At 42.8% G+C, this 27985-nt stretch overlaps 1 protein-coding gene across 3 annotated transcripts in view; it reads left to right on the top strand.

Annotated features, from left to right (window-relative positions):
• Positions 1-27985, top strand: part of PKHD1 (PKHD1 ciliary IPT domain containing fibrocystin/polyductin) — a 1284809-nt gene that overhangs the window by 76256 nt on the left and 1180568 nt on the right. For all 3 annotated transcript variants that reach the window (XM_029596114.1, XM_029596113.1, XM_029596115.1), the window contains 3 exons: positions 4470-4534; positions 14495-14534; positions 18264-18334. In XM_029596114.1, coding sequence (XP_029451974.1) covers positions 4470-4534; positions 14495-14534; positions 18264-18334 — 176 coding nt within the window. The remainder of the gene's footprint in view (positions 1-4469; positions 4535-14494; positions 14535-18263; positions 18335-27985) is intronic.

Raw genomic sequence — 27985 nt, 5'->3', positions numbered from 1 at the left:
AACGCATGATTAAGCTCTAGAATTCAATGCCAGATGATGTGGTGAAAACTATTAGTACAGCTGTGTTTAAAAATGATTTGGGCAAGTTCTTGGAGGAAAAGGCCATAAACCATAATTAAGGTGGAGAAGCAGATATCCACTGCTTATTCTTGGGATAAGCAGCTTGGAATCTATCTACCCCTTGGGATCCTGCCAGGTACTTGTGACCTGGACTGGCCACTGTTGCAGACAGGGTACTGGGCTTGATGGACCCTTGGCCTGACCTTGCATGGCAAGTCTTATGTTTTTATGTTCTTAGGCATCTTTTACCCTCTCTCTCTTTAGCCTCTCCTTACCTACCTAAACCCATTATTTTTCTCCTCCCCAGTGCAATTACTCAGTGCCTTACCCACATATCTCTGAATTCAAGTTTTCCATCAGATTTAGTTCACCCTTTTCTCTTATGCTTCTTTTAGGCTATGCCGCCATTACTACCAAGCCTCTTTCACCCTGTGCCTCTTCTCCCAGGTGTGCCTGTTTCCTCTGTGTTCGTTTTCCCCTGGAGTCTTTTTACCCTTGGTAGTGTTGAACCCTTATAGCAGGGGTGTTGAACCTGTGGCTCGGCAGCCACACGTGGCCCTTTATGTGTAAAATGTGGCTCTTGTGCTCTATTCCGTGGCAAGTGAGCACCACTGCAGAGGACAGGAGGGTGGGGATTGAACCAGGGAGCATACACAGCAGTAAAGAGCAGAGAAGAGCCATTCTACTGCATACTCCAGCCCCTCCCCTCCTCTCCTGTCCTCACGAAGCTGCTGATTGCTGTAGAAACAGAAGGGAGGGAGAGAGGAATTGGAGCAAGGAGCAGAGACTTTGCACTGTTCTTCCTTGCTCTGCCCTGCCCCCCTGCCTCCCTCCATCCTATCTGCAACCAGCAGCACTGGAGGACATGAAAAAGGAACAGCAAAGAAGAGCCAGCCCTCCCCATCCTGTCCAGCCTCCACCCTACCTGCTGCCTGGAGCAGAGGGATCTTTTCTGTTGTGCTGTTCAGAGGGAAGAAGCTGGAGTGAACACTGCTCCGGGCCTAGCAGAAAAACTGTGTTCCCAGGACTTGGGATTCAGCTAAAAGCAGAGCAGTCAAGCCAGAATGATTTCAGTGAGACAAAAAGGGTGAATGCTGAAAGGGGATGAATACTTTGGAAGGTGACACAGTGAGAAGTGTATGTTGTGATAAATGGGAGATATCAATGCTTGGGGGAAGAGCGATCCACAAGGGGGTGAATGCTTTTAGGGGAGTGACTGAAAAAGAGTGAATGCTGAGAGAGTTTAGGAGGGGGATGAATGCTGGGAAGAGGTGAGGAGAGATGTGAATGCTGTCGGACAGCATAATGAGGAGGTGAATGCTGTGGGGAAAGGTGAGGAAGAGGTGAACATCATCTTCTTCCCCGTCTCCTTGAAGTCAACAATGCAGATTTGACTGTCTAGCACATTATTCTTTCCCAAGGTCCATGCTGCCATGTGCTCTGCAGCAAGTGTTAGGGAAGGATAGCCAAGGTGGGGGAAAGGGCCAGGATAGAGGGTTGCATGACAAGTTGCATGACAAGTTTTGAGTTGTGAAAACAGTGTGGGAGGAGTGGACAAGAAAGCCAAAGATGGGACAATAAGAGCTTCAAAAGAACTGGGGGAATGGCAATAGAGAGCTACGAGGAATTCAGAGTGGGAGGTGTGTGTGTGTGTGTGAAAGAAAGCCAGAAGTGGTGATTGAGGATGATCGAGCCAGAAATAATGTTGGGGAGAGGGTTAGGCAGAGTTAGTGATGAGGGTGTATGTGAGAGAGAGCCAGAGGTGGCAAAGAAAGAGGATAGTGAGAGAGCAAGAGTTGGTGAAGGGATTGGAGATGAAAATGAGTGACAGAGGTAGAGGGGGGATACTAGTGCTTGGCAGAGTTATGTAGGGGAGGCTGAGCCCCCATTGTAGTTTTTGTGGGAAGTGAGGGATGTTGTGCTGAGACTGCTGAGAGAAATGGGGACAGGATGAGGAGATTGCAAGTGAGAGAGACAGACATTGGGTATAGCATAGAAGAGGGAGAGAGAGCGAGGGAGATACTGATCAGAACTGGTGGGGATAGTGTGGGACAATTGAAAGAGACTTGTAGCTACAGAGTGAAAGGTTTGAGAGAGAAAGAGAAAGAGGTGGGGACAGGTTGTGGAAATTAACAAAGAGGGACAGTCTGGTGTCAGGATTGAGATAGAATGGCAAGGATAGGATAGGATTGAGAAAGAGAGGTATGGCAGAGGGAGAGGGTGTTGAGAGAGAGAAAGATATTGGTAGGCATGAGAGGAAGGAGGATTGCCATTGGGGCACCCCCAACTACCCACCCATACAGGGAAGTTGCTGGATATAACAGGACACCAATCAAGGGTTGCTTTTGGCACACCTTTCTCCCTTCTGCTTCCTCTTTTGAATTCACACACAGACTCAAAAGAGCAATGAGGTGTTCCCCCAGCTTAGTACCCTGGGCAGTTGCCCTACTTGCTACCCCTTGGAGTGGCCCTGCTCCTCAAAGGGGACTCTGTCATCTCAAAACAAAACATGAGGCTGTGCTGATCTGACTTATAGTGAGCAACCTATATCAATTCATCTGTTCCTACTAAGAAGGGCACACGATTGCACTTGACTGACAGGGGCTGAGATGAGAAGCTGACAGTGAAGGACCAATCGCTGTGCAGAATTTGGATTTGTTTTAATTGTTTTAATGATATAATTTTGAATGTCTTGTACGCTGCTTTGGGCGGTCTCTTTGAAACAGGGATAGTGGTCGAAAACCTTTTAAAGAAATAATTTGGTGTAGGTATGCAATAAGTACATTAATACATAAGAGCAGGCAGCTATCAGAAATGTTGGCACTTATGTATTAAGAGAATGGGAGGAGGTAAGAGATTCTACTCCTCCCGTCCTGCTTTTGGGAGCTTTTTGGGGGGTTCCAGGTTGGAGTGGGGTGAGGATTTACACAAATATTATTTTGAAGGTAGATGAAAGGGGTGGGATGAGCCCCACTCAGGGGTGGCTTGGCCTATTGGGGCTTCAGGCATGCCTCGGTGGGCTGGTCCGGCCAGCCACATGGGTTGGTGTATGTTGGTTACAGCAATACCATGATAGTGAATTCGCTGTGACCAACACCAGCCCCACAGAGCTGGAGTTTCCCTCAAGGTTCTCAGTGGCCTGCGTTCTAATTTTTACGATGGCAGTGACAACCGTGGCAGTATGGGCCGGCTCCCCGCACTCCTCCCCAAGCAGCATCTCAATGGTATGGGCTGGTTTCCCTATCTTCTCCCCAGGCAGAAATGCAGTGGCAGCTCCCTGCGCTCCTCCCCAAGCAGCACCGCAATGACATGGACCAGCTTCCTGCTCTCCTCCCCAAACAGCACTGCAGCGGTATGGGCTGGCTCCTCTCTTTCTTCCCCAAGCAGCACCAGGGCAGCATGAGCCGGCTTCTTGCTCTTCCCCCCCAAGCAGCACTGTAGTACGAAGGGCCTGAGGCCTGATCTCTTCAAGCACCCCTCCCCCTAAAGCACTGCGGCAGCAGGAAGCAGTCTTGTGGCTTCCTCTCCCATCTCTGCCTCAATCGCTTCCTGTGCCAGTGGGATGAAACAAGCAGATCTCTCATGCTATGGCCTCACCGCTGGCTGAAGACCTGTTGTCCCCTCTTATAATTGGCCACAGCAAAAAATAACAATCCTAACCTCCTCCAGCATAGCAGCCTTTCAGCCCTCCTCTTCCCACATAATTAGACACCTTCAAGATTATCAGCAAGCAGTCCTGCCTGCATTCCTCAAAGCCCAGTGTAAGTAAAAGAGCTTCTTTAAAAAATTATATTCAGAGGCCATGGGGGTGAAAGGTGAGAGAGAATGCTAGTGAGTTAGTGAATAGGTGTGCATATGTGTGAGTTTGAGAGAGTGTGTGTGTGAGGAAGCGTGCATGTGTGTGTGAGGGTGAGAGAGCATGTGAGCGAGCGTGCTTGTGTGAGCAAGCATTCATGTGTGGGAACATGAGAAAGCATGTGTATGAGAGAAAGTTTATGTGTGGGAGCATGAGCGAGAGTACGTGTGTGTGTGTGTGTTTAAAGATGTGCACATGAAGATAGGAGAAAGTTTGTGCGTTTCCTCCTCTTCCCAACCCCTAACTAATCTACAACAATCTCGTGGTGACTGGAATTAAAAGCTTTCAGATACTGAGAGCAGGGTATTTTTTTTATTTTTATTAGTTAATTATGAGTTTTTAATTAATGGATGTTTTAGTCATCACCTGTTTTGAAATCTGTATTCTTTTTCTTAGAACAGGTTTACTGTTATTTATTTATATTTCTTGAATTTATTCTTTGAGGTTTCATGAGGAATAGTGATGTTTCTATTTTTTCATTGTTGCACTGAATACAGTCTTGTTGCAGTATCCACTTCACATGTTCAAAACTCATGAAATTTTTTGTTAACAGATATCCTATTCAAGTGGATCGTGGACATGGGACACTTCAGTGCTGTGTAGAAGGCAATTACATTGGTCAGTGCAACGTAACAGAGACCTGTTCTTAGCATGCCAGTATATGTTATCCTTACCACAGCAGGATAGGATTCTTCTATGTAGCTGCCTCATTGCACTGATTATGTATTCAGTAGGGATGTGCAGAGAAAAATTTTTTATTTTCGTTATTCAGTTTGTTTCCGGAAAGTTTTTTTTCCATAAAATTTGGTTCGTGGATTGCTTGATTTGTTTTTATTTGTGAGAATTAAACAATTTAAAAATATCCCCACCAAAATAGCCAAAAACCGAAAATGAGGCCGCAAAAATGCTGAGGTAGGATCCCCCTGGACCCTACTTATGGGTCTGGTGAGGATTTGCCAGCTTTGGCCTAGGCCCAGGCCAAAGCCTTGCATAGGCCAAGGATGCGGTAGCTCATTGCCACCTCGGCTTACTCAAAGTCGAGGCTTCAGCCTGACCCGGAGGCTGGATCCTATTGACTGGGTCTTAGCCTAGGCTGGGACCTGGACCCAGGCCCGATGCCGCAACCTGATCTGGAAGCGGGTCCTGATGCCAGGTCCTCAGCCCACACCAAGGCCCCGGCATTAGGACCTGGCCTCCGGGTCGGGTCATGGTGTCAGGCCTGGATCTGGGCTGAGGCCCAAGTGTAGGGACATGGCCTCGGTCCTAGGTCCGGGCCCTGGCTTAGGCCGAGGCTCTGGTGTCAGGACCTGGCCTCTTGCATGGGTTACAGCATCGGGCCTGGGTCCAAGCTGAGGGCTAGGCTGAGGCCCTGGCATTGGGACCCAGCCTCCAGGTTGGGTCGCAGCATCAGGCCTGAGTCCAGGCTGAGGCCCCGGTGCCAGGACCCGGCCTCAGGATCAGGTTGCGGCATCGGGCCTGGGCCTCAGGACCCAGCCTTTGACAGAACCCAATGGATCAGGTAAGTTGTTTATTTTTTTTTTTTATTTTCAGGGCCAGGACCTGATGTCGTGGTCAAGCCTAGGCCGCAGTCCCTGCTTTGGGCTTCAGCTTATGCCCAAATGCCTATACTCTACTGCAAGTATGGACTTGTAGTCTTGCATTTTTTGGGCTGCAGTTGGCAAATTGTAATTACAAATTCCTGCATGTAATGGGGTAATACTAGGACCAGACCAACCTGTCTTGAAAATCTGGATCCAGTTGGCAACCCTAGGCAGGCTGTGCAAGCAGATGACTGAGGCTAAATCACTGAGTTACCACAGAAATAATATATGATTCGGAGTAAAACAGGTTTAAGGATTTTTCAGTTTCAAGTGAGAATAATAAAATAAAATAGCTCAGTAGAAAAATGAAGTAAATCAATAGAAACATTAACACTGGAAAAGGAGACGTACTCAAATATTGTTTTACATATTGAAACACAAATCAAGGACAGCATGCAAAGGTAGTGTATCATGGAGACTGGAACTAAAAAGTAAGACACATATCGTACTTACGGTCAAAAAGACTCCAGCAGCTTAATAGCAGCTGTCAGAGAACCCTGGATATATTTCTTATCTTCGTTGAACAACTGGTTGTGCCTAAACTTATTTGGCAATAAAAGTAATTCTACTTAAAAGAAACAACACTTCATCTTAATGGATTTTATTCAAAGAGAAAAGTAAAACAAGCTACATGGCAATGGCAAGTTGCTCTTTCTCTCTGCACACATTAGACCAGGGCAACTATATTTCTAATTTCTCATTAAAAGATTATATAACCAATCAATACATTATTCTTTGATGACAAGCTTCCTTTCATCACATCCTTATTTTTATCATACAGTTTGTCCAATCTCAGACTTAATGAAAGGTGTGCACCCAATCCTTATTGCCCCATATACCTATGACCTAATACTGAGGCAATACCCCGCCCTTTTCCTCCATTCTAGATTTCATCAGCCATACTGTGCTGGGGTGTCTGATTGTAATGAAAAACTTTGTACTGTTTTTCAGTATAAAAAAAACTGCTAGCACTGTATTTTGTCTACGGGTCTAGGTGCAGATCTAAAAATAACCCTATTTCTAAGATTTCAACATAATTTCATAAGATTTCAGTAACTTAGTAAACAGCAGACTTGCTAAGCTTTGCAAAATATATGATTGTATGTTCCACTGTTTTACTCTGTATAATTGACCTATGAAGATGGAGACTGCAAGAGCCACAGCATAAGGGTCTTTCTACTCTAAATTCCATACACTATAACTGTAACTTTAAAACAAGCACGTGGGTGCCCATATACGCTACAAATTTAAATCATCCGTGCATGTGTGCACTTACTTTTTAAAATACAACTAGTACATGTATATGTGCTCCTAATTTTAAGTGGTTACACGAGCAAACGTTATTCGCATATCTTCCTTAGGAATTTGTTGGCTTTAAACACGGGCAGCTGAGCAGATTTTAAAATGGGTGCGCGTGAAGGAATTAGCCTGTTTGACATATTAGTCCACCAGTTTGCCCAGTCTATGTCTAGGTCATTCAGATCCTTCTAGTTCTTCAGCCTGCACTCCCACCAGTATACACAGACTATTCACCCAGTCGTTTTAGTTCTAAAACAAGTTTTCTTCAGACTCACACCTTATCAAGAGCAGAAGTAAATAAGTGTGGGTAACAGCCTGAAGTGAGCTGTAGGCGTGGGATTTAAAGTCCACATTTACATGCTTAAATGTTGGCCCTGCCCTGGAATGCCCCTGATACATTCTAACTCTGCCCTTTTTTTCTATGCACTGGGTTGCTCATACATGTGCATATACATGCAGTACTGGGCATTTTAAAAAACTAGTTGCTCACGCTCACTCCAGATACATATGTGGACCTTTTAACATAAGCACCTTTTTTAAAATTCACCCTATGTGAGTGAGGGAACTCTTTTAGCATGGACACCAGGAAATGGGGGTCTTACTTTGGATTTTGGCATATAAAATTGGATGAACTGTTCAGTAGGCCCACCATTTTTCAACACCTTTTTGGTACTACAGGTGGTTGAGAATGCTAGTAGAAAACCAAGCACCTGAGATATTCCAGAGGAAACTAATGCTGGAATTAGAAAGAGCTATCGGGGTAAAAATAAGTGCAGATGATGAAGTCCTTTATTAGACGTGGTGCTTGGAGGAGGTTTCCTCTGAGCCAAAGTGTTTTCAGGCAATGAGATTCTCTAGTTTGTTTCACCTCCTGCAATAATCCAAAATCTCTTCTACTTCAAATTGTGTGCCTTTTTCCACTGACACATCTGAGGGTATGGGAGACTTTTCTGGAGGGCCAGGAAAGGATCAATGGTTTTTGTAAGGAGACATGGAATACATAATGGATTCTTAGTGTATTGGGAAGCTTCAATTGATAAGTAACTTGGCTCACTTGCTATTGAATGGGGTAGAGTCCAAATGAATCATGGAGCTAGGCAAAGTGAGGGGACCCAGAGACGTAAATGCTGGGTGTTCAGCTATTCCAGAACACTCTCCTTGAACTGTAGTGCTGGTCAGCATTTAGTGTCTGCATATTTATTGGCTCAGGAGGCTGCCTGTAATATTAGTTGGGTGATCTGAGTCCAGAGATTGTGAAGTTCATTAGCTGTGAAGCAGGTTGCTGGGCAGTTCATGGAGAGAGATAGTGAGAGCTGTTCCTATGTGTGTTTTCCCATATACAATCTGAAATAGAGAGGAGCCAGTGACACTGCTTATGTAGTTGTTAAGAGAAAATTCCACCTATGGCAGCAGGAGGTTCCAATCATCTTGCCTTCTGTTGACATATATCTGAGGAAGGATTTGAGGACCTGGTTGATCCTTTCAGTCTACCCTTTGCCCTGGGGATGATAGGCCACAATAAATTCCAGAGAGATGCCAAATTTGCGGCAGAGAGCCTTCCAATAGCAGGCTGTAAAGTGAATGCTTCTGTTGGACAGAATGTGGGATGATAGGCCAAACAATCGGAAAACAAGTTGGACAAAGAGGGTAGCCCAGCAAGAAGTACAAAGTGAGCCATTTTTGAAAATCTATCCACTATGACCCATGACATAGTGGAGCCAATGAGCGTGGTAGGTCCACAATGAAGTCTGTGGATATGTGGCTCCAGGGTTCTCTGTAGGATGGCAACGACTGTAACAACCCCCAGGGTCAGGCACGATCAGTTTTATTCTGTGCATAGGTTGGACAGAAGCTCACATAGTTCTTCATACCTTTCTTTAGTACGTCCACCATTAAAGGAGGCTGATTGTTTGGGCCTCTCCAGGTTGTCCTGCTATGCAAGAACACTTTTTCCTGGAGCCTCTTAGGGACAAATGTCTTCCCTGCAGGAACAGAAGCGACCGAGGCAAGGATGAACCTTACAAGATTGATGATATATTGTGAGTCTCTATTTTATCTTTGGTTAGGAAGGTTCAGGACAGTGCATCTGCACACAGATTCTTCTCAGCTGGTCTGTAGCAGAGTTCAAAATCAAATCAGGAAAAGAAAAAAGAGACCTACAAGCCTGCATGGGATTAAGTCACTGGGCCTGTGGAAGGTACATTTTTATGATCCATATAGATGGTGATCTTATGTTGAACGGCAAGTGATGGTATTGAGAGTCCAGGCTAAGTTCAATTACCAGTAATCCATCTAAGGGCAGAGAAGAGGTAGCTAGCAAGGTTGGATGGGTTGAAGAGATGAAGGCAAGGGTAGGCAGGCTAAAGAGATGAAGACAAGGCTCAGCAGGCTTAAGAGATGAAGACAATACTGAAAAGCTGAAGGTAAGGCTGGAAGACAAAGGCAAGGCTGGAGCAGGACATGGAACACCGAGCAGTAAACACTCTATCCTAAGATAGTCGACTTGTTGCTGAGGCATCTTAGCGTTGCCTCCAAACTCAAACCTTAGACCTTGTGGAGGAGGCTTAGGAGCAGGATACTGTGATGTTTGCCAGCTCACTCACCTGAAACTGCCAGACCAGTCTGGCACCGCCATTCTACATGGCCAAGGATGCTGCTGCTCCACGCAGCTGGGAATGCTACTGTCCTCTATGTTGGGGCTGCCTCCTAGACATACACATGCAGAATGTGCCAGCACATAAAGGTCCCGTGGCAGGAACTCTGATGACATTACATAGCTGGGTATTTAAACCCCGGCAATGCAACACTAAGATACCTCAGCAATGGGTCGACTATTCTAGGATAGAGTGTGTTGCTGCTCAGCGTTCCAATTCCTGCTCCAGCCTTGCCTTCAGCCTTCCAGCCTCACCTTCAGCCCTCCAGCCTTGCTTTCAGCCTTCCACCCTTGCTTTCAGCTTTCCAGCTTTGTCTTCATCTCTTCAGCCTGCCCAGCCTTGCCTTCATTGATCTGGCCTTACCTAGCTACTTCTTCCCTGCCCTTGGATGGATTACTGGTAATTGACCTTAGCCTGGACTCTCAATACCACCACCTGCTGCCTGCCACCAACCTTAGCCTGGACTCTCGACATCCTTGCCTGCTGCTTGTCTTCAACTTCTGCCTGGCCCCAGATCTTCTCTACCAGCTTTACAGAGACTACCACCTAAGACCTGGTGGCCCCTGGAACCCAAAGGGTTAACCAGAGGGGAAAGTGTTTGGTGCAGGCAAGGTTCCAACTCAGTCTCTGCATTGTCTGTTCTGCCAGTTGTCAGTGAGGCCCTACAGTGACTACCCTGTAGGTTGAGCCAACCCAACCCCAACACAATGGTTCACAATCTTAATATTAAAGACTATTAAAATAATTTTAAATCTGATTCTCTGCCCTACTGGTAGCCAGTGCAATTTTTGTAACAAAGGGGTCACAGGATCTTTTAATTTACTTTGCAAAAGCATATGGGCTGCTGCATTCTGTAGCAGCTGAATAGCCTGTAACCAATATTTAGGCGAAACAATTAGTATGGCATTGCAATAATCCACAGTTGTCAATATAAATGCCTGCATAATAATTCTAAAATGAGTAACTGATAAAATATAACTAAGATGTCATAAAAGCCATAGTTTATAAAAACCTGACCTTAAGACTTTATTCCGATGCACTACATAATGTCAAGGTCAGAGCCATTAAAATACCTAGTCTAAGCATTTTTTCTCCAAAAGGAATCTGTGTTCCATCAAACATTATTCCAGGGCAGGAGCTGGATTCCATTGTTTTAGAAATGAACATTGCTTTAGTCTTCTTAATGTTTAATACTAATAGACTTACAGTCATCTGGGTTTTTAAATTCATTAAACAATTAGTAGCCTTCTGAACCATTGTTTTTAAATCTGTTTCTAATGGGGAAAAAATGCTGAATATCATCAGCATATATCTTGTAAAATGTTATCATCTGAACCAATATTCTACATAAAGAGGACAAACATATATTAAAAAGTGTGGTTGAAAGTATACTTTCTTCCAACTTTTGCAAACTCAAAACTATTCTACACAGTCTCCATTTGAAACATTCTCCCTGATAAATAGGATCAAAAACGAGAATACGCCACCAATCCCCAACTCAACTAAACAACAGTGTAACAGCTCATGATTCACAGTATAAACAGCTAAGGAAACATCTATAAACATCAGAGAAAGGCTTAGGAATTGCTTTGTTGTGGGGATAGCAACCAATAGCATATGCAAGGAGAGCCTTGTCAGACACAAAGCAGGTATATGCACAAATCAAAAAAGAACTTTTGGCTGTGCTTTTTGGGGTGAAGTGATTCCATCAATTTACCTATAGGCAGTCCAATCAAATCGCAAACCCTTGGAGAGTACCATGCACAAACCACTGATAAGTACAACAAAACAACTGCAAAGGATGCTAATGAGCCTCCAGCGATCCTAGGTGGATATTAGATATGGTTCAGGATGATTTCTCATCCTGATGAATACACTGAGACAGGCCAAACCATGACTGTAAAAGGAGATATTGAATCAATGAATATGATGCACTACCTGCCCATCGAGCTGATACAGTAAAATCGCGGGAGAGCAGGCAAGTGCCCGCTCTCCCGGCACGCGCACAGGACACTCTCCTGTGCGCGCAATTCAGTAAATAAATGTATTTAAATTAGGCTCTGCGGTAAAATGAGGCGCTAGGGACACTAGTGCGTCCCTAGGGCCTCTTTTTGGACAGGAGCGGCGGCTGCCAGCGGGTTTGACAGCCGACGCTCAATTTTGCTGGCGTCGGTTCTCGAGCCCGCTGACAGCCACGGGTTCGGAAACCGGACGCCAGCAAAATTGGGCATCTGGTTTTCAACCCACGAGCCTATTTCAAATTTTTTTTTTTTTACTTTTTTGAACTTTCGGGACCTCCGACTTAATATTGCCATGATATTAAGTCAGAGGGTGCACAGAAAAGCAGTTTTTACTGCGTTTCTGTGCACTTTCCCGGTGTCGGCTTGGCTGCACATTTTGCTTTCTGAATCGCGCGGGAATACCTAATAGGGCCATCAACATGCATTTGCATGTTGCGGGCGCTATTAGGTTCGGGGGGGGGGGGGGGCTTTGGACACGTCCAAAATGCGTGTCCAATCGCGGGTTAACAGTGCGCTCCACTGGAGCGCACTGTACTGTATCGGCCTGTATGTGAGCTACAAAGTTGATGGAAATCAAAGCCGCCATAAGGAAAGATACAAGCCTTCTGGCTGTCAGGAAATGGATATTGGCAGTGTAGCTGAGATGAGTGGAGGTGCAGCCGCTGGAAAATATTACCACCGAAGGGCAGAGCTAAACATACAAGGGACAGAGCAGTAATTCCAGAATCCATATTCAAAGAAATAACAGAACATGTACATGCATCCCAAATAGGGACTGATAGCTATCTTTGAGCTAGAAAGTGCCTACTGGCCAGGGATGAATGCACACCTGAGAAATTACATTGGACAGTGTGGAATCTGTATAGCATGTGATACTTGTTAGCAGAAGGAGCCCTTATTGCTGAACCCTATCCCTAGTTGTTCTGGGGAGAAGTTAGGTGCTGATCTGACGATTTTCCAGGAGAAGCAGTGTCTACTAGACACAATGGGCTGCTACTCAAATTTCAGAGAGGCAGATAAATTGCCAGACACAAGATTTAAAACATTGTTGCATAAACTGAAGGCATCATTTGCAAGATATGGAATCTCAGACACCTTATTCACTGATTTGTAGCAGCAGAATTCAAATAATTTGCTAGGCATTTGGAATTTGAGTATAAGACTTCATCACCAGCATATCCGCAAACAGAAAAGCAGAATCTTCGGTGAAGACATTGAGGTGACTCCTGTATAAGGCTATCATGTCAAGCTTAAACTATTACCTGAACTTTGTGGAACATAGGAACACTCCATCTCAAGGATGCCGAAGCAGACCAATCCAAGCCCTAATCCAGCGAGGGACAAAAATCTTATTGCCAGCCAAGACAGACCTGCCACAGCCAGCTGAGTGGGGCCTCCATGTTCTCGAACTAATCTGTGAGCCACGAAAGCAACTGAAAGATTATAACTAGTCTGTCAAAAAGTTCTCTGCGTTGTCTGTTGATGATACCATTTGGGTACAGACCCTGGAATGACATCAGAAAGAATAGGTCCAAGGAAGTGTTAACATAAAATTAGCTCCCTAGTTATATGAATGGGAGAAACAAGATAGTCAGGTGATTCAGAAAAGCTGCAGGCATCTCGGAAACTGAGCTGGAGTATCTGAAACTTCCCAGGACCACTAAATAGCCTCTTCTGTACCAAATGTGGGGGAGGAAGAGTGAGTCCCTGGAGACTCACAGGAACAGGAGCTAATGCTTGGGTCTGTTAACCATGAAGAAAGTCTACGGTCAAAATCAGAATGTCTGCTCAGAAAACCATCATATTTAAAGACAGTTTGTGTGACTGAGTCCATGGTCAAGACATGATTCCAACAGGACCATGTTTAAGTAGCCTCTGGGCCAGCCAGAAAAGGTAAGTTATATTTATTTGGCGGTGTTGAAAAGTGTTACACGTGTTAAATTACAAAAAAGGGGGAAAGATGTAACATGGTGGCTGTAACTAGGGAGACACCATATGAGTGAGGGGGATCATTTAGCAGTGGGCATCAGAAACTGGAAACAGGGACTCTGGGACTATGGAATCACTATTGAAAGAGGCCCCGGCTTGAGATGAGCTTGTATCAGATGTCAATAAAATAATGTTTGCACCACAATTATTGCGTCTATGGCTAATAATCAAGGTAGCAAATATAATGGGTCCGGAAGGATTTCACAACCAAAAATAGAGTCCAAAAATCCCAATCTAGAGCGAGATAACCAAAAACAAAAAAGGTGGGATTCAAACAACTAAACTATTGTTATAGTTTAGTTATTGTTATAGTTTAGTTGTTTGAATCCCACCTTTTTTGTTTTTGGTTGTCTCACTCCAGAACGATTTCTCCAGGGTCTGAGTACATTCCTGTCAACTGGAGGAAGGATTCTTCTAGGCTGGCTTACAACGAGAGCTTTGCAAAATCTCTTTTCACTTTTGCTTTTTCACAAAATACACTGTCAGATTTTGTCTGTTTTGGGAAAGTTTTGCCATTGAAAGCAGTAGTAGAAATTTTGCAGAAAGGCAAAAAATACTGATTTCTCAGCAAATTACCCACAAACAGAAACAAATTACCTTTATTGTATACCTTTGCTAACAGTATGTACAACCGACTTCAGTGTCAGTAAATAATGGTTACCAATAGAGAAATCACATTTTGTTACCTTGAAAATTCATTTTGAAAAGTAGGGCCTGAAAATTATGAGAGAATTTGTTTTGTATTCAGCTTGGACAGCTGAACTCCATGGGAATTTCCGGTGCACAAACTGTTTTTAAGGGTCACTACTGAAATAGCACATATTTCGTGCTATAAATGTTCTGCAGTGCCAATGGCAATTTCACAATAAAGCATCACATTTAAAATAGTTTTCTTCGTCTGTCTTTGATAACAAATTGCATGAAAAAAAGCATTGTTACCGCTGTTGTGATTGGTTTTATGGATAATAAAATGTAATTACCTCACGCTAATCTATCTGTTTTCTTTTATGACAGGTTCTCAGAATGTGAGCTTTTCAGTTTTCAACAAGGGAAAGTAAGAAGTTTGTTGTTTATTTTATTCCTACTATAATAGTTTTCTATAATATTTAAGAGTAGACGATGACCATTATTGAATTCTATTTAGCCCATATATTGGTACTTTTTTCATTAGAAGTGTTATATTATCTCCACATGCAATGTTTTTGGTAGATTTTGCTCTTGCTTGGTAGCATGTGTCACTGTGACAATTTGTTTTACTGAGATACTGACCATATAACATTGCTCATAGCTGATTGGTGATATGAGCTGGTTAAGCTCCACTTCTTGCTCCAGAGCAGCGCCAAAAGCTCTCTGGAACCTTTAAGGTGTGTGTCTGGATTGGAAAGTCAAAATTCAAAATCTTCTCTCCAGTAAAGGTCATCATTTTGGGAATATTCCACAAAGCCTATTTCATGTCAGGTTTTGTCTAGACCTGTATTAGAAGGGATGGCTATTCTGCCATAAAATGAGACCAGATATATTTTCTTAGTTACAAATATTTTATATGGTCCAGAAAGAATTCACAGTATTAGTAAATTTTAATTTTTTTCTAAACCTCATACGTGCCTAAAATATAGAGAAAAAGGTGTTTCTCTATATTTAATCATTATGATGGAACCTCAGTGTCACATTTAAACCAAGCTGGATTATTTATTTATAACATAAAAAACAGTGATGTGCTAATACTTTTTTTTACAAATATCAATATATTCCAAAATATTTCAAATATATTTTTAATATATAAATATCTTTAATATATCATATATATAAAAACATGCAAGCATATGATAAAATAAGCCCAAAATACCAAAATGGAGAGAACACAATTGTTCATCAGATGTATTAAAGAAAAGCTGTCCTGGAGATTATCGTAGGCTCTAATTAATCGAGATTCTATTTCAAAAGTGTCATTTTTCCACATGGTTTGTGTTCTTCCTCATGTGTATCAGACAAATAAAGTTGTTGAAAATATTGAGAAATATTGGCTGCTGTTACAGTGCCATACTGTTTTTGAAAAGCTGCCTTTATTTTTTTCAAATGGTAACTGAATCTCCATGATTGTTTGGTGTCATCTTATTTGCCTTCTCACCATAATTGTCCTTTGATGTCAATCCAGGGTATCATTACTGTGCTCATTAGTCGGTGTGTCCCCTCTCCTTAGAGTTTTCCATTTCATTCTGCAACAAGTCATGAGTCACAACAAGTTATATATGACATACAGTGTCCGTGCTTCCTTCTGTATGTTGAGAAGACTATGTGGATATTAAAAACATGAATTTGTAAACATAGAAGTTGCATCAGGAATGGACAGATTGAAGCATCTTTACCTAATCATTGGTTGGAGATGGAGACACTGTAGATAAGCTATGCTTTTTTGGTACTCCAAGAGGTGGTTAATTTTTGTGTAGACAATATTATTCAATCTCTTATATGTCTGGAACAATAATGGATTTTCCAGCTGAAAACTATCAGTCCATATGGTTTGAATATTAAGGTAGAGTGGATTGATTTTTGAAACCAGGATAGGTTATGGAAACTTTTCACGACATTGCACCTTGGTTGGTTTGTAGCTATGATGTCAGTTTTTCTTAATGTATAGAGTATTTAAATAGGTTAGTAGTGAAAGTAAGATTTCTTGCATATGTACAGGATATGAAATGCTTGCTTTGTTGGTTATAATGAAGCATATAGTATTGTAAACTTTGTACATTTATTTTTTATTTTTCATTTTCTATATGAGTTGTATGATAAGATGTGTAAGTTTGTTTTTACAGCATAACTTTGGGTATATGTAGCAGTGTTGTTTGAAGCCTGGTGTAAGCAGATATGTTGGGTTGGTTATGTTACTGGCCTCCCCCTGTTTAAAAATTGGTTATGAACTATTGCTGCTAAGTATTCTAAGAATTGTTGCTGAGAATCACTGCTTTCACAAAGTGGTTGCACAGTTTGGTTCAAGCTATTTTAAATGCCTAGCAGAGAGATCTTCATGAGTCCTGAAAATTATGCATCTTTATAATTTGATGACATTTTTAGCAAAATGAGCCTCGATCTTTTACAGATTTTGTTTTATCTATATGATGAGAAAGACTCCCATAAAAAGTCCTTTTACACTGAAAGCACTTTTAGTCATTCTAGTCTAAGAGACTTCTGTTTGAAAATGATAATCACTGGGAGAGCTTACTCTGTAATACATCTAATGGACAACTATGTCTCTCCGTTTTGGGATTTTGTGTTTATTTTAGGGAATGCTTGCATGTTTTTATGTGTATGATGTTTTTATATATTAAAGATATTTATATATAAAAGATATATTTGGAATTTTGTAGAATTGTATTGATATTTGTACAAAATTGATAGCACATCACTGTTTTTATGTTATCAATTAGTGTGATTATGGTTCCAGTCAGGCTATATTTTTTGCCATGTTATTTACTTATGCATATATGTATTTATATTCTCATGTTTATAAACTGCTGTTTCCACAGAACTTCTTGCAATGGTATACAACATATAAATAGAGTAAAATCATATCAATAATAAATAAGCTACATTAAATTAAATAAAACATAGATATATAAAAAGAGATTCTAAAAACGTACTTTCCCCATCCTATCCCTATGGAATTCTTCAATCTATGATGAACATAGAACATGATATCACTAATAATATATGCAGTGTCCTTTCAAATCCAGAGCAAAATGCAACCTAAAATATATCATATTAATTAATGAAATGCAGATTAGAACAACCATGTTTTAAATATTTTCTTAAACATAGATCAATCATGAATTAGGTGCAAGGCCTTAGGCATCAGGCTCTACATTCCTGGTCTCATATGAGAGAGTCTACATAGCTGTTTTTTTCAGTCTCACTTCATTTACAGGGGGGTGCTTGTAGAAAGGTCTCTTGCAATGATGTCAGTGATCAAGTTGGATGACATTCTATGAGATAATCATGGAGATAGCTTGGATCCTGATCTCTCATTGTCTTGAACACTAATGTAAGCAACAAAACTTAATCAGTAGCGAATGCAGAATCCTAAAGGCTGGTGAAATATGGTCCCTAATAATAAGACCAGTTACCGCATTCACTGTAGTATTTTGAATTAATTAAAGTGCTCTTAGACTAGTCTGTGATAGTCCACTGTACAATACATAGCTATAGTCCATCCTAGGCATGACTAGTGCCTGGATGAAGGTTCTTCCTCTTCCAGGATCTAAGTAGATCACTTCTGTTGCCAGGAATGGTCCAAAGCCATCAATGTTTCTTCTGACCAAGCAGTTTCCTCCTGCTTCTGTGGGCTTCAAGTTCAATCAGAATGGGCTCTTATGGGCTATGATGCCACGAGCCTTCATTTGCAAGTGCCTTTTTTCCTAACCCTCCTCCAACTCACTTAGCACCATCATGGTAGTGACAGCTTTAAGCCTAAGGCTATGCACCATAGCAATCATAGCCCTAAATCTGATCATTTGATGTCACCATTGCAAAATGATTGTGGCTTTCTCCCTCCAGGGGCTGTGGGTGCTTACATTGCAGCATCTCCATCTCTGATCAGCCTATGGAGTGGAAGGCCTGTCCCAGGAATTGAACCTAAGTCCCCTACGTGGCATTGTGCAGCACTTGACTCTTATCTACCAGGCTTACCCAAACCATTTAGTTTTTAAGTAAAACCTATATTAAGTTTCATCCCACAAATACCCTGAACTAGAACCAAACTGAATTCCACCATTCTCTTTTGTTGCAGGTCACTTGTAAACAAGGATGCCTGGCTTATCAGTGCAAAACAGGAATTGTTTTTATATCAAACTCATCCAGGTACCATATATTCAATTATGCACTATAGGCCTAGTAAAGTTGATTCTCTAATGCAATCATATGGTCCTGTTTCCAAATTCACAAGGAAAGTTCATAACAATTATACATACATGTCTTTATACATACTGTACATCGGTGTTTCCCAACCCTCTGCTGGAAGCACATCTAACCAGTTGGGTTTTCAGGATATCCATAATGCATATGCATGAAATAGATTTGCATATATTGAAGACCCAGCGTATGCACATCTATCTCATGCATTGTGGAAATCCTGAAAACCTGACTAGCTAGGTGTGCCTCCAGGAGATGGTTGGGAAATGCTGCTCTATCCTATAGTTGGAAATTTCATCACAGAGCAGAAGCGATCCCTGGTTGCCCCTGCCCCACCTCTGCCTCCATTGAAAATAGCACCAGTAGCCACCAATTTGTATGGCAAAACTTAACACTAGTGCCGGCCTCAGTCTGCCGGTGTCATTTCCAATGGCAGCAGTGGCAGGGCAGAAGTAATCAGGGATTGTGCCTGCCTCATGAAGAAATTTTAAACTATAAGATAAGAGGGTCTGGGGTTGGGGAGGGCTCTAGAGTGTGGTTTTGTTCTTTGGCAGTGGTGACAGCATAAACGTTTTTATAAATGAAACAAATTAAATTTCATTTTTTTAAAAAAAGGAATTGAAATCAACTGGGAAATTTTGTTAACAGTTCCCTTTTCATTTCAAACAAATGCTCATCATAGTAACATAGTAAATGATGAAAGATAAAGACCTAAAGGCCGATATTCAAAATCGTCACTTAGCTGGATAAGTACCATTTATCCAACTAAGTGGTGCCACTGAATATGCAGCTAGGATCAGAGTGCACCACTTAGTCCAGTTAAGTATTTAGCCGGTTAAGTCAGGAGGGTGGAATAGGTGTAACGTGGAGGAGTTATCCGGCTAACTCTGGCTGGGCCACAGGGCTGTCCTAAAGTTATCTGGATAAACTTATCCAGCTAGCTTTAAGATAGATGTTTATATTCAGTGGCTAATCCAAAGAAAACAAGAGCATATACTGCACTCAGCAATAATTATATTAAAAACGACAAGTGCAGAAAATGTTTCATAGTCCATCTGGTTTCCAAATGCGTTTTTATTTTTCTTATTTTATCCAAGCGGCAACTCCACTGCTTTAACAATTTTACTTTCCAAAGGTCCCCGTAAATGGACTATGAAACTTTTCAAGGTCCCCCTAGATGGACTATGAAACATTTTCTGCACTTGTCATGTTTAATATATTCAGTGGCTGCATTGCCGCTGAATATACAGGACTAGTTAGCTGGATACATTTATCTGGGACAGCGGCTGAATATGGATCTCCTAATGGTCCATCCAGTCTGCCTAGCAAAGTGGTCAGGATGTAACTGTCACTCCATGCAGGTTACTCCCTCACTTTCTTGTGTAGGGTTGTAATTGTCACTCTGTGCAGATTACCCGAATTCAGAAAAGTTATCACATATTATCCCAGTGCTTCATTTCTATCCTCTCGCTACTAGGGATCCTCTATGCTTATTCCATTCCTTTTGAATTCCATCACTATTTGTATTTTCACCTTCTCAGGTAGGGCATTCCAGGCATCCGCTACTTTTTCTGTGAAAAATTATGTCCTGACGTTATTCCCGAATCTAACTGTCTGGAGTTTTATGTCATGATCCTAAGCTCAATACTAAAACCACAGACCTTGAATTAATAATAATTCTGAAATGGACCGATGGTAAATATTCACCCACAATCGCAAAATATACCAATAGTGTCCAAATTAATATTTCCTTCACCAAGAACCTTTAAAGTGAATATGCATACTAGGCTTCATTGACCTTCATCGTATAGCATAGTTTCACTTTCACACTCTGCCTTATATTTAATCATTAGTCAATTCTGATGTATTATTTTTGTTATATTTTTTAACTTGCAAATTCTCTCATGTGAATGCCACCTGTGATGTGCTCTCATAAATCGCAATACTGAATCTTATCAGTCATATTACTTAGCTTTGTAAATAGAAGCCGCATTGTCCACATAGCTAGGTAAATTCTGCCCGACACGGGACTGTGTTTCAGATGTCGAAACAATCCTTTTTCAAGGGCTCATTTACTTCAATATAAACAGGTTCAGATGTAAATCATGAAAAAAAGTATTTTTAACACTTTACTTTAAAATAACTCCTGATGCTTAAAGAACATCAAACTTTAAAACAAGTCCGGAACAAACTTACTTTCATCCACTCAATTTGTCCGCTTACAACATGATGGCATGACGGCGTTCATTTCTGGTATCAGCGGAAAGACTGCCATTATTGCGCCATATTTATTTAAAGGGCTAACCTGTCAATCAGAAGGCCAGTGTGATGGAGAACTATAGTAATGATTTCAAAGCTGAAATTACCTGACGGGATAAAAAACCTCGGCGGCCATTTTAAAATGTCAAAAAGACTTTTGAGATCTGTAAATTATAATAATGTGGACGAAAAATGCACTGGAAATTTCTGAATATGTTGAAACATTTAAAAGGCTGAAATTCTCCAATATAATAGATCGCCCACCTCCCACCTCTTGTTACTAAGAATCCATTATTATTAAATACAGGAGTACCACTCCACAGCAGCATTTAAACCTTTTGGATATGTAGTATTCAGACAAAAAAATCCATCGCTGTTCTCTCAGATTTAGAACTATCTTAGGGTATCCTCTCTTGGATTCTTTTGTACCACTTCAATAACTCGCCATTTTAAATCAGAAAAAGTATGGTTTTGTTGAATACAATGCGCTACTATTGGTGCCTGTATTTTGGCAGTCATAAGGCAGCTCCGATGTTCAATAAGGCGAGTTTTTATAGTACGTACTAAATGTACGTATGTTTTGGCAGTCGTAATGCAGCTCCGATGTTCAATAAGGTGAGTTTTTATAGTACATCACATCACAGCACATCACAGGTGGCATTCACATGAGAGAATTTGCAAGTTAAAAAAATATAACAAAAATAATACATCAGAATTGTCTAATGATTAAATATAAGGCGGAGTGTGAAAGTGAAACTATGCTATACGATGAAGGTCAGTGAAGCCTAGTATGCATATTCACTTTAAAGGGTTCTTGGTGAAGGAAATATTAATTTGGACATTATTGGTATTCTTTGCGATTATGATCCTAAGCTCTACAGCTTCATTACCACTAGAAAAGATTTGTCTCTTGTATATTTTTAATGTCTTTCAGATATGAAAAGTCTATATTGTATCCCCCTGTCTCTCCTCTCCAGGTGAGATCTCACCATTGACCTATTCAGAAGCATTATCGATGCCTTTTTCTTGAAGGTTATGTCTCTCTTTGCAGCCCAGAATCCCTCTGGCCCTAGTCACCACATTGTCATACTGCCTTCAGATCATCAGATCCTAGCACCACAAGGTTTCTTGCCCAGTCCGTGCTCATCAATCTTTCACCCCACATTGCATACAGCTCCTTTGGATTTCTGCCTGCTAAATAAATGACTGCACTTTTTATTTTATTTATTTAAAATTTTTTCTATACCGTCGTTAAGTTAAATACCATCACAACGGTTTACAGAAGGGCACGATAAAGAGAAATATGGGTGGTATAGATTACAAATTACTCGTGTGCCATCATAGTACGGTAACAATGCAAAATAATAAACTAGGTGTGTAAATTAAACCTGATTGTTAGGAACAAATTAGGCAGTTTGATTTTAACATTAATATGCTTATGTAGGTTACTAAAAACGTCTAGCTTGGTGCATCCTTATCGCTCAACTATTTTTCTCCTTTTCTTTATCTTTATAAAATGCTTGTTTAAAAAGCCAGGTTTTAGATTAGTTTTGAATAATTTCAGATTTGTCTGTAGTCTTATTTCGAGTGGCATGGTATTCCAGAGTACAGGACCAGCCAGTGACAGTGCTCTTTACCTTACTTGATGAGATGTGCTGATTTGACAGAGGGGACAGTTAGTAGAGCTTTATTTGCAGATCTCAGGTTTCTTTGTGGTACATGCACGCGCAGTGCCGTGTTAAGCCAGTCGGCTTTATCATCGTGGATTAGTTTATGGATTATACAAAGTGCTTTATATTGTATTCTTTGTTCAATTGGAAGCCAGTGGAGTTCAGCAAGTGTTCCTGTAATATGGTCACTCTTTTTTTTGCCTGTCAAAACTCTGGCAGCGGAATTTTGCAATATTTGTAGAGGCCGAATTGTAGATTGAGGTAGTCCTAACAGCAGGGAGTTACAATAATCTGTGCTAGCGAATATCATTGCTTGTAGAACTGTGCGAAAATTGTTAATCGTTAATAGAGGTTTTAGTCTTCTTAGGATAATTAGTTTTGCATAACCTTCTTTTATTTTCTGTGAGATGTGTTGTTTCATGTTTAGCTTAGGGTCAATTATTACTCCTAGAGTCCTAACTTTTGTTGCTAACTTGGTGGTTTGAATATTTTTGATTGTGAATGTTGGTTGTGTTTGGTGAGTGTTTTTACGTTCAAGATGTAAGAATTCAGATTTGTCAATGTTTATAACCAATTCCATCTGGTTTAGGAGCTGTTTGATTATTTCTAGGTACATATTGGCTAGTTTCATTGTTTCTTCAATGGTGTTTGGAATGGGTAACAGTAATTGTATATCATCTGCATAAATGTAATGTACGATTCCCAGTCCTGCTAGTAAGTGACATACTGGGAGGAGGTAGATGTTAAAGAGTGTTGCAGATAGGGCTGATCCCTGTGGGACACCAGTTAGCAGTTTGACTTTGTCTGAAAGTGCATTTTTGATTTGTACCTGAAAACATCTATTGTTTAAGTATGACTTGAACCATTTTAGTGTTTTGTTAGTGAGTCCTATTTCTTTCAGTCTATTGATTAGTATTCTGTGATTTACAGTGTCAAATGCTGCAGAGAGATCTAATAGTACCAGAATGTAATGTGTTCCTGTATCGAATCCTCTTAAGATATTGTCTGATAGAGCTAATAGCAATGTTTCTGTACTGTAGTGTTTGCGGAATTCATGTTGTGCTGAATATAGTATGTTGTTATTTTCAAGGTGGTTAGATAGTTGTTTTTGAACTGATTTTTCGATTAGTTTGGCTATTAGGGGTAAGTTGGAGACTGGTCTGTAGTTGCTAAGATTTAAGGGGTCAAGGTTCTTTTTCTTAACAATTGGCTTGATTATGGCTCCTTTCAAGGTATCCGGCATTACTCCTTCATCTAGTGGCATTGTCTTAACTGCCAAGACTTTCATAACTCTTCAGGCTTACTTAGATCACTTCTCATTCTGTCTACTCCCTCAGAGGTGTCCACTCTGCTGCAGATCTTAGTGTCATCAGCTAAAAGACAAATTTGTTTTGCATGTGCCGGCTGCGGCAGGCCCGCGGCCAGGCCCTCTTACCCTCTGCAGCTTACTCCAGCATCTGGCTCCACTTCCCTCATGGCTGTGCGCCGCCATCTCTGTCCTCGGGCCTTCCCCAGCACTCCTGTTTCTACGACGGACTCCTGTGCTCCGCGGCGGCCCTCTCCGCGTGGTCCATGGAGAGATGCCACCATCCCGCGCCACACCCCTCCGTAAGCATGCACGCGTGCATCTCTGTTCTTTTTGAAGGGCCCGTGGCGGGAACTTGGCCACGGCCCCGGATGATAACATAATTGAAACTCCGGTATATAAGGCCGGGCTCAGCTCCTGTTAGTCACCTTTGCAACAGGTCTCTTCGTTGCCTCCTGGTGATTCCTTCGTGTTCCTGGTTCCTGTTCCCTTCGAGTTCCTGTTCCTGGTTTATCTTCTTCGTTCCTGTGCTTCAGGTAACCCAGCTTCCCTATGGATTGATCTCCTGGAATTGACCACTGCTTTGCCTGACTACGCTACTGATCTTCTCCTGGACCTGACCATTGCTTTGCCTAACTACACTACTGATCTTCTCCTGGACCCGACCACTGCTTTGCCTGACTACGCTAATGATCTCCTGGACCCAACCACTGCTTTGCCTGACTACCCTACGGATCATCTCCTAGTCCAGACCTCTGCTATGCCTGACCACGCTATGGATCATCTCCTAGTCCAGCCCTCTGCCACGCCTGACCACGCTATGGATCATCTCCTAGTCCAGACCTCTGCTACGCCTGACCATGCTATGGATCATCTCCTAGTCCTGACCTCTGCTTTGTCTGACCACACCAGTGCTTTGCTTCTGGACTTGACTTCAGCCTTGCCTTGCCACTGCTCTTTGGTTGCCGGTGCCCTGACTTAAATTCTTATGTTCAGCCTGTTCTACGATCCCTCTACAGTCTTAGTCCTGGACTTGGCCTTTCAGGCTTTGGCCTATTCTTGCTCGGGTGCCCCCTGTCTGCCTCTCATTCCTATTGGCGCCCGGGTCTCCGGGACTCCACCTCATCCAGTACAGACTCTCCAGTTCCACTGTTGCTGCTCCTGGGCTGACCTCTCCATCTTCACATTGACGACGACATATGGAGGCCCACCTAACTCCAGCTGGCCCTGGTACCCAAAGGCTTAACCCGCAGGGAATGAGGGCCGGTATTGGCGAAGCTCCAGCCAGCCTCCGTCAGTCAGCCCACTCTACCTGCTGACAGTGGGGACCCGTAGGATCCCTCCTGCGGGTAGCGTCAACCCCACCTCGGCCCAAGGGTCCACCTCCTGTGCAACACTTTTGTAGCGCAGAACAGATCCCTGAGGCACTCCACTAATCACTTTTTGCTCTTCAAAGTGACTTACATTTACCACTATCCTCTGCAATCTATCAGCATTATAGCAGTTTTGACAAGAGCTTCAAAACATTTTCAGCAGCTGAAGAATTATTTTAGAACAGGAAACCAAAATGGAGAGAATAGGAGGTAACATAGAAATATTATTCCAGTATAGTAACATAGTAAATGCCAGCATAAGAAGACCATCTAATCCATTTAGTCTGTGCAGTTATCCTGACCACACTGCTAAGGATGCATCCCAGCTGCCAGCCACAGTATGTGGCTGCCTGCATGATATCTCTTATCCAGGACAGTCTTTTTTGTCTTCCATCTTGGGAAGAAGAGTATACAAGATCCCTACTTAGATCATTTTAGTGCCCACTTTTCCTGTGCCTAATCACAATGTTCTGTAATGTTTAAGTTTATTATTTTGTGATTGATCACAATTTATTACATTTGCAAAACAGAGCAATGTATATATCAAATTAAAATGAAAACTAACAAATTAAAACTAGCTAAAAATAACATAAAACAACTTATACAAATAGTAGATAAAATAAAATGCAAAACAAATAAAAACATTTAAACCAAAAACAAGGCACAATAACCAAACAAGGCAGAATAAACAAAAGGCAGAATAATCAATAAAATATGAGTTTAAAATAAGATAATCATATTAAATGGAGATAAGACTAAAACTAAAAAGAAGTTGAATCTGAATGAGAACAGGCTTGTAAAAAAAAAAAAGGTGCACCTTAAGGACCTTTCTAAATTTCAAGTAATCTCTCTCAAGGTGAATTCTAAGTGGTAAAGCGTTCCAAAAACAAGGGCGTAAATAAGAAAAACAAATTTCCCTGGAAGTCTCAAAACGAATTTCTCTGATAGTAGGAGTCATTAAAAGCTCCTGCTGAGAGGACTGAAGTGAATGAGAGGGTAGCAAAGGAGAAATAAAAGAGGAAAGCTATAAGGAGTGCCTCACCACAAAGCTTTAAATGTTAGGCATCCTATTTTAAATTGAATGTGTAGGGACCATGCAGCCAATGAAGCTCAACCTGAAGACGGGTAACATGGTCAAATTTGGACTTACCAAAGATGACCTTGGAGGCAGTGTTCTGTGCTTTTTGAATCTGTTTAATTTGAACAGTAGAAAGACCATAGCAAAGGGCATTACAGCTTTGACTATTAATAATCTTAATAGTGAGCAATACAAGTGTGGCCATTGGCTAAATATCTGGAGGTCTATATTCAGACACAGTCTGGATAGCAAAGTTAACCGAATAAACTTATCTGGCTAACTTTGGAGGCATATTCAACAGTGCAGCCACACTATTGAATATATCCAGCTATCTTACAGGCCGATACAGTAAGGACGCGTAAGAAAGAGTGCGGCAGTGTTGGGCGCACCCTTGTTTGCCGCGCGCACAGTTTGGATCACATACCGCTTGATAGAATATTCAAATGAGATGCAAATGCAAGCCGGGTCCAAAGCGCATCCATGAAGCGGTAGGCGTGCGCAATCCATTTTACTGTATAGAGCAGTATACAGCGCCTATACAGTATCCTGGGTGCGCTGGTACCTGTCATTTGAAATGTCATTCCACCAGGAAAGTGGATGGTTCTCCTACAGACCCATCTGCCTTGAGCGCCGGCGGCAGGGAGCGCAACAAAGCACCTGTGCGCGCAATTCCAATTTTCCTCCTCCTTCGGACAGGCAAGAGAGAGACGAAATTTCATGGGCAAACTTTCCCCCAGCCCCCGCTCACCTGCCCTGGCCGCAGCCACGCAAGCCCCCAGCAGCAGCAGCAGAAGGGCGTCCATGGGTGCTGGTCTCCCGTGCGGGCGCACTGACAGCTCCGGAGCAGCCCCAGTCCTCTCTCCCCTCCTCCCGAGGCGCGCACCGTGGTTCCCCTGCCTCCTGGGGGCAGCTGGCAGCGAGAGCGGCTTCAGCAGCCCAGGGCGAATCGGGTGCACCCTATGCGAGGCGGCTCCCAGCAGCCCCCGCTGGAGAAAGTGCATGAACGCACGCCTGTACGCCTGTACGCCCAATTTGGGTGCTCAAGGCAGCAGGCGCATGAACACGCACCGTGACCTGAGTGCCTGGCTGGATGTCCTAGGTCACGGCGCGCATTCATGCGCCTGCTGCCTTGAGCGCCCAAATTGGGCGTACAGGCGTGTGTTCATGCGCCTGTACGCTCAATTTGGGTGCTCAAGGTAGCAGGCGAATGAACGCACGCCTGTATGCCTGTACGCCCCAATTTGGGCGCTCAAGGCAGCAGGCGCATGAACGCGCGCCGAGACCTCGGACGTCCAGCTGGGCACTCAGGTCACGGCGCGCGTTCATGCGCCTGCTGCCTTGAGCGCCCAAATTGGGTGTACAGGCGTACAGGCGTGCGTTCATGCACTTTCGCCGGCGGGGGCTGCTGGGAGCCGCCTCGCATAGGGAGCGCCCGATCCGCCCCAGGCTGCTGAAGCGCTCTCGCCGCCGGCTGCTCCCGGGAGGCAGGGGAGCCGCAGTGCGCGCCTCGGGAGGAGGGGAGAGAGGACTGGGGCTGCTCCGGAGCTGTCAGCGAGCCTGCACGGGAGACCGGCACACATGGACGCCCTTCTGCTGCTGCTGCTGGGGGCTTGCGTGGCCGCGGCCAGAGCAGGTGAGCAGGGGCTGGGGGAAAGTTTGCCCTTGACGTGACCCGGGGGCAGTTCCGGAGGGCGCGGCCATGCCCCCGGACCGCCCCTGGCCGAAACCACTTCACTGCAGTTTAATTAAGAACATGCCATACTGGGTCAGACCAAGGGGCCATCAAGCCCAGCATCCTGTTTCCAACAGTGGCCCATCCAGGCCATAAGAACCTGGCACGTACCCAAAAACTAAGTCTATTCCATGTTACCGTTGCTAGTAATAGCAGTGTGCTATTTTCTAAGTCAACTTAAC

Source organism: Rhinatrema bivittatum, chromosome 3, assembly GCF_901001135.1.
Source record: "Rhinatrema bivittatum chromosome 3, aRhiBiv1.1, whole genome shotgun sequence".
Lineage (NCBI taxonomy): Eukaryota > Metazoa > Chordata > Amphibia > Gymnophiona > Rhinatrematidae > Rhinatrema > Rhinatrema bivittatum.
Note: the sequence above shows the minus strand (reverse complement) of the source record. Positions and strands in the feature narration are given on the sequence as shown.